Source organism: Pyxicephalus adspersus, chromosome 3 (assembly GCF_032062135.1).
Source record: "Pyxicephalus adspersus chromosome 3, UCB_Pads_2.0, whole genome shotgun sequence".
In the NCBI taxonomy this organism is placed as follows: Eukaryota; Metazoa; Chordata; class Amphibia; order Anura; family Pyxicephalidae; genus Pyxicephalus; species Pyxicephalus adspersus.
Genome location: NC_092860.1, coordinates 385,558 through 395,896, shown reverse-complemented (window position 1 = coordinate 395,896; position 10,339 = coordinate 385,558). Strand labels below are relative to the sequence as shown.

The 10,339-nt window shown below is 47.4% G+C and overlaps 1 protein-coding gene and 1 long non-coding RNA gene across 3 annotated transcripts in view; one reads left to right on the top strand and one right to left on the bottom strand.

Moving 5' to 3' along the window:
* The window catches only part of CSE1L (chromosome segregation 1 like), a 14,750-nt gene extending 7,043 nt beyond the window's left edge, over positions 1–7,707 (top strand). For both annotated transcript variants that reach the window (XM_072403259.1, XM_072403260.1), the window contains exons 10-26: positions 87–254; positions 546–675; positions 1,151–1,216; positions 1,314–1,516; positions 2,062–2,146; positions 2,405–2,466; positions 3,069–3,208; positions 3,283–3,386; positions 3,478–3,575; positions 3,783–3,933; positions 4,375–4,577; positions 4,832–4,929; positions 5,593–5,678; positions 6,628–6,709; positions 6,834–6,980; positions 7,067–7,298; positions 7,392–7,707. In XM_072403259.1, the coding sequence (XP_072259360.1) occupies positions 87–254; positions 546–675; positions 1,151–1,216; positions 1,314–1,516; positions 2,062–2,146; positions 2,405–2,466; positions 3,069–3,208; positions 3,283–3,386; positions 3,478–3,575; positions 3,783–3,933; positions 4,375–4,577; positions 4,832–4,929; positions 5,593–5,678; positions 6,628–6,709; positions 6,834–6,980; positions 7,067–7,298; positions 7,392–7,475 (2,139 nt within the window). In that variant the 3' untranslated portion in view covers positions 7,476–7,707. The remainder of the gene's footprint in view (positions 1–86; positions 255–545; positions 676–1,150; positions 1,217–1,313; positions 1,517–2,061; positions 2,147–2,404; positions 2,467–3,068; positions 3,209–3,282; positions 3,387–3,477; positions 3,576–3,782; positions 3,934–4,374; positions 4,578–4,831; positions 4,930–5,592; positions 5,679–6,627; positions 6,710–6,833; positions 6,981–7,066; positions 7,299–7,391) is intronic.
* A 2,375-nt stretch (positions 7,708–10,082) lies between these two features.
* The window catches only part of LOC140325430 (uncharacterized), a 2,637-nt gene continuing 2,380 nt past the window's right edge, over positions 10,083–10,339 (bottom strand). Inside the window, exon 3 of the long non-coding RNA XR_011919680.1 lies at positions 10,083–10,211. This is a non-coding gene — a long non-coding RNA (uncharacterized lncRNA). The remainder of the gene's footprint in view (positions 10,212–10,339) is intronic.

Below are 10,339 nucleotides of genomic sequence, written 5' to 3'. Positions count from 1 at the left end.
AGGAGCTGTGCATCCTATATTTGCAGGGGAGGGGTTCTGTAGTCCCGGCCATTGGTAAATGATGATGAATGTCGTTCTCCATGCAGGATGAGGAGGAAGCGGGCCTGTTGGAGTTACTGAAATCACAGATTTGTGACAACGCCGCGCTGTACGCTCAGAAATATGACGAGGAGTTCCAGCCCTACCTGCCGCGCTTTGTCACAGCCATATGGAACCTTCTGGTGACCACCGGACAGGAAGTGAAGTACGACTTGGTAAGGTTGTCTCCTAAGAGAACCTGTCTACATGCAGCACTCCAATGTAAAAGTAAACTCACCCAGGGGTTTCTGCCCTCATGACACGGATTTCAGGAACCCCCCCACAATGTATTCCATTTATACCAACCAATCAGCTTCTCCCCAAACTTCCATCTTACCCTTCATTCTATGAGCTGTCCCAGGCTCATGATTTGATCAGCAAAGCCCTGACAAGTTTGTGCTCCAGCTGAACATTCACTCGCGTGTGGAAGGTGAATGATTAATTTATCTTTATATGTTTTATCACAGCTGGTCAGCAATGCCATCCAGTTCCTGGCGTCTGTGTGTGAGCGGCCGCACTACAAGAACTTGTTTGAGGACCCCAACACCCTGACCAGCATCTGCGAGAAAGTCATCGTCCCCAATATGGAGTTCAGAGGTATGGGGGAGGGGGGACTACGCGGCGGTGCTGCACCAATATTATTTCTGCCTCAGGAAATGCTGCTCGTTATACTCAGTAACCCCGCTGTCATTTATTTTGGCTTCACCTATTTTATAATAAATTATTTGGCATTCAGTCCCAGCCTGGGATTGTGATTATGGAATTCCCTCTGATATTCCCTCTGATTATAACAATGATGCCGGGGACCCTGCGGGGACTCTCTGTGGTATTGCTGTGTCATTTCTCCTGCAGGAAGATAACATTGCAGTGTTCATCCTGTGCAGATCTATGAGTGTGATCATATTATTAGATTAATATTGATGTGATATTATTGTCATTGGTGCAGCCTGTACATTTGGGGGGGTAATGGGCCGATGGCGCACCCGGGGTAATGGGCTGTATGGGTCCTGCACTCGTCGGGTTATCAGTCAGCTCCGGAAATATTGCAGCGTCCTTTCCCTTGTCTTCACAGCTGCTGATGAGGAGGCGTTTGAAGACAATTCCGAGGAATACATCCGGAGGGATCTGGAAGGATCGGGTAAGATTCTCTGATGGCTGTGGGGAATGGAGGGTCCCCACCATGGCACAATCTGATGCATGCCGGGTAGTCGTGTTGACATTTTGTTTTGCTGCAGACATTGATACCAGGCGACGAGCGGCTTGTGATCTGGTTCGTGGTCTGTGCAAGTATTTTGAGGGACCGGTTACCAACATCTTTTCCTGTTACGTCAACTCCATGCTGCAGGAGTACGCTAAAAACCCCAACGTCAACTGGAAGCACAAAGATGCCGCCATTTATCTGGTGACGTCACTGGCATCCAAGGCTCAGACTCAGAAGGTGAGGATCTAAAATAAGAACAGAACGTCTTCCTGTGTGTGTAATGACCTCTGGATGTACAGTGCGGGGACACAGCCGGAACAATAGGGGGGGGATTGAAAGGGGGGTCATAGAGAAGCTACCATATGGGATGGGGGGGCTATAGAAATGCTGCACTTTGCATGGTGGGAGTGTTGTATAGAGAGGCTGAGCTTTAGGTAAGGGATCCTGTGTGTGATGTTAGTCAGCTATTAGGGGGCTCAGTGGGCAGCACTCCGCCCTTTGCAGCGTTGGGTCCCAGGTTGGAATCTCAGCCAGGATTCTATCTGCATGGAGTTTGTACGTTCTCCCCGTGTTTGTGTGGGTTTGTGTGAACTCCCAGGACGGGACACTCACATGGACTTTGTACAGTGCTGCATAGTGTGGGCGCTATGAAACTACTGGATGATGATAATAGATGGTGATTGTATGGAGGTTTCCTATGATGATGGTTGTGTATGGAGACATCTGTGCTGGTGATTTGGTTCCTAGCATTGGATTGGTCAGATCTGTCTTTATCTCCTCAGCACGGGATCACACAAGCAAACGAACTTGTCAACCTAACGGAGTTCTTTGTGAATCACATTCTTCCGGATTTGAAGTCCTCTAACAGTGAGTACGATGGGGCTTTAGAATTCCATGAATAAAATGAGCCGACCTGTCATCCAATCCCAGCAGCTATAGATTCTCACAGTGACAGCAGATTAATATGGAGCGTAGTGGTCACTATTCCCTGCTCATTTCTTTACATTTTATCCCGTCTGTCCTGCGCCATGTGTGTTCTCTGCTCTCATCGTCCTGGCAGATATTAAGGGGGCTCTCCGGGACATTTGTGTCTTACACATTGTAATGTTGTTGTTTCCTCTGCAGTCAATGAATTTCCTGTACTGAAGGCGGACGGGATAAAATATATCATGATTTTCAGGAATCAGGTGAGTGTGATCTTCCTGTGTATATATCAGGCAGCGACCGGCACTTACCCTTCACGTCTATATAGCTATATATCATTATCTTATTCCCTTTTTATTGGGTGAATAACATTTAAAGATCCCATTTTCTGTGGCGTCTCCTGTGTGTTTATGGCTGGTAAGGCTCCTGTTGGTCATCTTTGTACAGCAGACTTACATTTGACTTCTTTAAATCTTTCCTGTGATGTGAAATGATTTCTCTCCCTGGTACCTGCACTCTGTGACAATTGGCAGCTCGTATTGTCTTCTTATTGGCTAATTACACTAATGAGCATCCCTACTAACCAATAGCAAGGTGTAGAGGTGCAGGGCAGAGCTTAACCTTGGAAACTGCTGTTAGAATTTATATAATGGACAACATTTGAGGTTCCCATTACAGCCAGAGATGGCAGAACCTGTGTGTAGATGTAACCTTATGTCTAATATACAGGTGTGCTTCAAAGTGACTCCTGTTTGGTTGGTTGTTGGGAGGATACTGTGTATGATCTAGCCTTGTGATGGCTGGATCGTCTGCTCGTCATATTGTGTTCTGAAGCCAATGTCACTCCTTCCTTATGTCCTTGCAGGTTCCTAAAGAACAGGTATTGGTTTCCATTCCCCTCCTGATCACACACCTGCAGGCAGAGAGCACTGTGGTTCACACCTATGCAGCACACGCTCTGGAGAGACTGTTCACTATGAGAGGAGGATCCGCCAACACCACCCTGTGAGTGTCGCCATCATTTCATGAGAATTCGGCGCTCAGCCTACATCTCTCTCATGTCATTTCTCTTCTTGCAGCATCACTGTAGCTGACATGTTGCCATATGTAGAGGGACTTCTGTCCAACCTGTTCAAGGCTCTGTCACTCCCCGGCTCCTCGGAGAACGAGTACATCATGAAAGGTAGGTGATGGGGTATTCTGCATGGAGGGGTCATTATATGGTATGGTGATGTCTTGTATGAGAGATGATATATTGTGTCCTTCTGTCCCAGCAATCATGAGAAGCTTCTCCCTGCTACAGGAAGCCATCATCCCATATATCCCTTCCGTCATCTCTCAGCTGACACAGAAGCTGCTGGCGGTCAGTAAGGTAAGTGGTGCTCCCCAATTTTTCTGAGCCTGCTACTCCGTGCCCTACGCTGACCTCATCACCTTATAAATGATGTCTCTTCCAGTCACCTGCAATTCTCACAACATTGACAGGTCAGATTTTATGGAATTGTTCTGCCACAATCACTATCGGGAGATCTCTGGCCAGTTATTGTTCTTTGGCAATAAATCAATTTTTCCTCCACAGAACCCCAGCAAGCCTCACTTCAACCATTACCTGTTTGAGTCCGTCTGTCTGTCTGTGCGCATCACCTGCCGCTCCAATCCCACCGCTGTCAGCAGCTTTGAAGAGGCCCTGTTCCTGGTGTTTACTGAAATGCTGCAGAATGACGTACAAGGTACACAACAGATATCTGCACATTGCTGCGTCATTAAGGAATATCGCTGATCTCCCTGGCCCCTTCCAGCTGGGCGCACCACCCAGCACTTTCCAGTGACCACTCTGCTGCTTTTGCATGGTTACTGAAAAGTCACAATATCGAAGCCGATCTCTCACCCAGCAAAAATACTTTTCTGGGAAGAATTCAAGATTTCAATAATGCAATACAGAAAATGTCATAACAACAATGGTACCCAACAGCAATACATCCCAATGTTCCCTGTTATCTGACCCCCCTCCAGGGACCAACATCCTGCCAGTCCTTGTACTAAGTATTGTGACCCACTAAAGGAAGTGAATACAGAAGGGAGGTGTTTTATAGTACAGGAACATGGGGACTACAGTTGGGTGTAATACCTTGAGGGACCCTACATATGTTAATATCTTGTCCTCTCTGCAGAGTTTATGCCATACGTCTTCCAAGTCATGTCGCTGCTCCTGGAAATGCACAAAGACGACATTCCCAACTCCTACATGTCTCTCTTCCCGCACCTCCTGCAGCCTGTTCTGTGGGAGAGGACAGGAAACATCCCACCCCTCGTCCGACTCTTACAAGCCTACCTGGAGAGAGGATCCAACGCCATATCTTCCAGCGATAAGATTGTAAGTGCTCAGTTACTCCCCCTAGGGGAATGTATGAATAAATACACTGATTGGCTGCAGCATGGCATCAAAAATACACTGATTGGCTGCCTTGCCATTAAGTAGCCACTAATTGGTCAGCAGATTTGCTGCCTTACTAAAGACAATCTTTCTGATTGGTCAGCTTCACATATATTGTTTGTTTATATTCTGCGTTCACAATTCATGCTGTGAAGTCTATAAATGGTGCAGAATCGTTGATTGTTGTTTTTCAGCCCGGCCTGCTGGGAGTCTTCCAGAAACTCATCGCCTCCAAGGCCAATGATCACCAAGGCTTCTACCTGCTGAACAGTATTATCGAGCATTTACCTTCGTAAGTCACACCTTGGACACTTCCCTCGCTTAATAATATATGAACAGACCATCAGACAGCCGGGAGGGTAAAACCAGAGCTGTCCCCCCCTCCAGTGTCTGCGTGTCTGGGCTGTTGGTGCTAATTAGTGATGTCCATGGCCGACAGAACAAAGTACCGCATTACTCTAACATTCAATCCTGGGGGGACAGCAGCTACTTCCATATGGATTCCTGCAGCCAATCAGGTGAAATGAGCAGGAGATGGTGACAACACCACTGAGACATCTGCAGCCTGGGCCCACCACACACCGATGGCATCATACATAGTATATAATACATGGCATAGATTGGACTCTTAGGGGTCTATATACAGCTTTATCTCACTTTACATAGAATATCAACACCAATGTACACAGGGCTGCACCCCTCCCTGACTGACAATACCCCTAACTCTGTATTGTATATGGTGACAGGTCCTCTTTATAGATCTGTAGCCCACATGGCCACGGGTCCTCTTTATAGATCTGTAGCCCACATGGCCACACATGGCCACAGGTCCTCTTTATAGATCTGTAGCCCACATGGCCACAGGTCCTCTTTATAGATCTGTAGCCCACATGGCCACGGGTCCTCTTTATGGATGATGTGCATTACACCGATCTATGTCTCTTGTATCTTGCAGGGGTTGTTTGGAGCAGTATAAGAGACAAATCTTCATCGTTCTGTTTCAGAGGCTGCAGAGCTCCAAAACCACAAAGTTTGTGAAAAGTGAGTATTGTCATCAATAGGGAATCTAAGCGGTGGCTTTCTCCATCAATAAATTTAGAAAAGTTGCCGGAGCAGAAAAGCTAACAGAATATAGATTTCTGCCCCTCTATAGGCAGCACCACCCCCTCACTGAGTGCTGCCCTCTAGAAGAAAGGAAAAATCCCCCCCCCCCCCCCCCCCCCCCGCTCTGCATTGTCAGCACAAACCATCACACCCACCCACCCCTCTGGGCACTCTCGGGACAATCGAGTAGGTTAGGTTGATAAAAGATATAAGTCCATCAAGTTCACCCCCTAGAGAAATAATCATATCCCAGATATAAAACCCTATAAGACATAGTTGGTGCAGAGGAAGGCAAAAACCCCCGGGTACAATTTGCTTCAACAGGGGAAAAATTCCTTCCTGATTCCATGAGACAATCGGATGTTCCCTGGATCAGCAGTCTCTGTTATCTTTACTATAAATCCTTAATACCCAGTTATATTCTGTGCTTCTAGAAATCATCCAGCTTTTACCTCCTTCCTGAGGGGGCCGATTCCACATTTTCACAGACCTTACAGTGAAGAATCCCTTCCTTATCCGGAGATTAAACTTCTTTTCCTCCAGACACAAAGAGCGCCCCCTTGTGTTTTGTAATGACATTACAGTGAATAATGGGGAAGCGAGTTCTCTATATGGACCATTTATATATTTATACAGGGTGATCATATCCCCCTTATACGTCTCTTCTCAAGGGAGAATAGATTCAGTTCAGCTAATCTCTCCTCATAGCGGAGCTCATCTTGTATTACATTCACACATTTCCTCCTTTTGCTGTTCCTGTATTGTCATTACTCCAGTCAGTGTCAGGGTAGTTGGAATCTCCCATGAATAAAACATTTCCACTGTTTGCTGCTTCTGTAGATCTTTTCTTGGGATTCGCTGATTTTTCGTTTTATTTCTCCTTTAGGTTTTTTGGTGTTTTTAAACCTTTATTGTGTAAAATTTGGAGCCATCGCCCTGCAGGAAATGGTGGACAGTATCCAGCCCAAGTGAGTTATGGGGGGTAGTTGTATGGGGGTGAGTGGGTGCAGCACCCGGGGTCTATGGTAGGAGGACCCTGGGGCTCCCCATTGTTTGGATTTTATTCACCCTGTGATGGTTTCTGTTGGGCAGGATGTTTGGTATGGTGGTGGAGAAGATTATAATCCCAGAAATCCAGAAAGTTTCCGGTCCCATAGAGAAGAAGATTTGTGCTGTTGGACTTACCAAAGTCCTGACGGAATGTCCCGCCATGATGGACACCGACTACACAAAGCTCTGGTAAGATGGCGGCCACTTTCTGAGGAGATCCAGTGGTTCTGGTGATGTTCTGGGCTCATGGATTTCTTCCCATTTGTTCCTCTTAGGACCCCTCTGCTTCAGGCTCTGATTGGTCTGTTTGAGCTGCCTGAAGATGACACAATTCCTGATGATGAACATTTCATAGACATAGAGGACACTCCGGGCTACCAGACTGCCTTCTCCCAACTGGCATTCGCTGGCAAGAAGGAACACGATCCGATTGGAGAAATGGTCAATAATCCCAAAATCCTCCTGGCACAATCTCTACACAAGCTGTCCACAGCCTGTCCTGGGCGGGTGAGTCTATCATCCGTCCTTCCAATATTCCTGCAATGGAACACAAGAGCTGACACTCTATATAAACACATTGGTCTTTTTCTGTGTTCTCAGGTCCCCTCGATGATCAGCTTGAATGCCGACGCTCTGCAGTTCCTTCAGGGCTACCTACAGATGGCCAATGTGACCTTAGTGTGATGGCCCCCTTTGTGAGGGCCACGGACGGCCATACTGTATTGATGAGCATGGATTGGTTGGTTCTCATGACTTAATTTATTGTACAGTTTAACCATTGGAGTCATTTGCTGCACTTATTAACCCCTCGTACTGTCTGACCCTGTCCGGGGGCGCTGAAACTTTTCTATTTTCAGTCTATGTTTGTGTTCTTCTTTTTTCTGAACTGTGAATAAATGACAAGCATTTGCTTAAATCTGTTCAGTGCTGTGCGGTTATTGGTTGAATCTCCATAATTAATCCACCAATGATAAGAAGCAGCAGATTCTATAGAGGGTCCCTTAATATACCTCACTGGGGGGTTCTGCCATTCTCCAAACCATGGAGAGACCCTGGTGGGGCAAATGGAAGTATGGAAGCTTCTAGGCTCCTCCCCCTGTGCTGTCCCATCCGTCCTTCCATCCATCCGTCGTTCCATATGGGCCCTTTATTCAGGGCCCAGGACAGCAGAGTTTCCATTGAGGGATAATTCTCCCACCCGCCAACGTTCCCCCATTTTATTTTTTCATCTCTCTTGACACCTAGAATTAAGGATCTCCGTCCACCCACAAACGCCGAGGGCCCCCTAATCCCTTGGAGAAGTATGAAGGTTTTGGCAGCACTGGGGGGACATTTGTGGCTCCTCTGATATCCGGGGGGATTTGTATTCTCTGCATGGTTTGTGGGTGGATGTAAATCTCCTTCCTCCAGGTACAACTACAACCAGGGTGGCTCCATGGGATTAGTACAACCTTCATCAGCTACACAGATTCAAGATTGGGGCCATTTATCCCATGGGGGTAATTATCGGGTGATAATGATGTAATAGCTGATCTGTCAGATATTTGCCAGACGCACCGCAGGCTCCACCAGATCATCGGCTGTAATGATGTTGGCGTCCCTGGGTTGGTATTTCATATTCTGATCATGTGATCTGTCCCTCAGTACTACACCTGGCATGTCTTATGGATCTCATCACCCTGTTGTCATCTATCATACGAGGGGCCCTTGTGGCCCTATGTAGGTACCAGGTGGTGATGAGGTTAGGAATGTCCTCTGGATATAGTTGGGGTCCTTCAGGTGCATTCCCTTATCATAACCCTGAATGGCCCCTGTGGGGCTCCCAGAGACCTCCAGAAATTGGCCCTGCCAGGTGAAAATGTTTCTTCCAATGATAGGATGTGTGGGGGGAGGGGGTGGTCCTGGTGGTTCCGGACCCTCTAATACTTGGAATGAGATGATTGGTTTTCTCCAGGTTGGAAGATCCCCTGCCATTGGGTGATCTGGTAGGGGGAACTCTACTCCATGTGTGGGAATAACTGCCATCAGGTCTGACATTTCAGCCTCTTGGTCAATATACCGGGGGGGGGATCACCATAGAGAATACCAGTAGCTGGGAAACCAATAAGAAGAGTGGGGGATAGATGGGAGGATAACAGCCGGGTAAAATCACAATGACCCATCCCCCGCCTTCCACTCCGGGAGCAGGCAGTCAGTTAAACGGTGGGCGGGGTCACAAGGGGAGGAGTTAAGTACAAGCAGCCAATCTAAAATGGATATGATAAACGACTAAAGGGACAAGACAGACACGCCCCCGAAGATTCAACATATGCCCCGCCTCCACGATTTGGGTGTGCGTCACTTCCGGCTACTCTAAAGACTTTTCTGCGCTTTGGTCCGGCATCGACAGGTGAGAGCGACTGACAGTTCCCGCTACCGAATTATGGGGGGCAACCACCGCCAACCCCCCCCCAACAATAATATCTCTGATCCCAGGAGCTGACACTCCACTCCCCCCCCATATATAATCCCCAGGAGGAAGATACAACAATGTAGAGGAAGGGGTCACTAGTAGCGTCCTCTGGCCGCCCCAGGTGCCCCATTGCTCAGGTGAGTGTTAGGTGAACAGGGAAGTAAACTATGGAAGATAGCGGGCGGCACCATGAGGACCAAAGACACTGTATAGGCTAAAGAGACCCTGTCATCTGCACAATCACCACATCCACCATATCTGACCGTGTGACCGGATTCCACTGGCACCGGCTGCACCGTCCTATGAACAACTTTACCGCCTGAGGATGCTTCTTGTGGAGCGAGTGGAAATATTACAGGAAGTGACCTCCTTCCTGGCAGGATCACCCTCCTCCACTATATATAGGTAGTCCTCAGGTTACATACAAGATAAGGACTGTAGCTTTGTTCTTAAGTTGAATTTGTATGTAAGTCAGAACAGGTAGATTATTTTAATAATGTAATTAGGACAGATGTTTGTCTGAACATATTATTAGGCAGTGTGGTGTCAGTTACTGTATTAAATCCTAATTGTACATCTTACATCTTCCAAACCAATAAAATGTCCATGATCCTCCGCACCCCACAGACTGAAATCAGATTGTCCACCAGCATAGGACACAATACATCTTCACACAGGACCCCACCCAAAGTGACCAATCACACAGAGACCCCCCAGGGACCAATCACAGATTCCCCCCAATCACAGGTCAGCTATTCGCAGCTGAGCTACAAGGCTATGAGAAGCTGCTTTGGTGATGTCCCCATGCTGAGTGTATGGAAGGGTCACAGGATGGTCACTTACCTTGGAGTGTGCTGGCCCTTGGTCACTTAGTAGCTTGTACTCAGGCTGAACCTTATTAAAACGGGCCAATTCATTCACCAGACACATGGGGGTTTTCTCTTTGGGGTTTGCCATGTTAGAAGAGACTGCGAGAGAGAAGAGACATAATGAGACATAATGAGACGTGTGAGAGTCATCTCCATCCCTTCTGGAGTGCTAACCTTTCTTGTTCCTGGCACTGTGCACCCCATCCATAAACTGAATCTATTCTCCC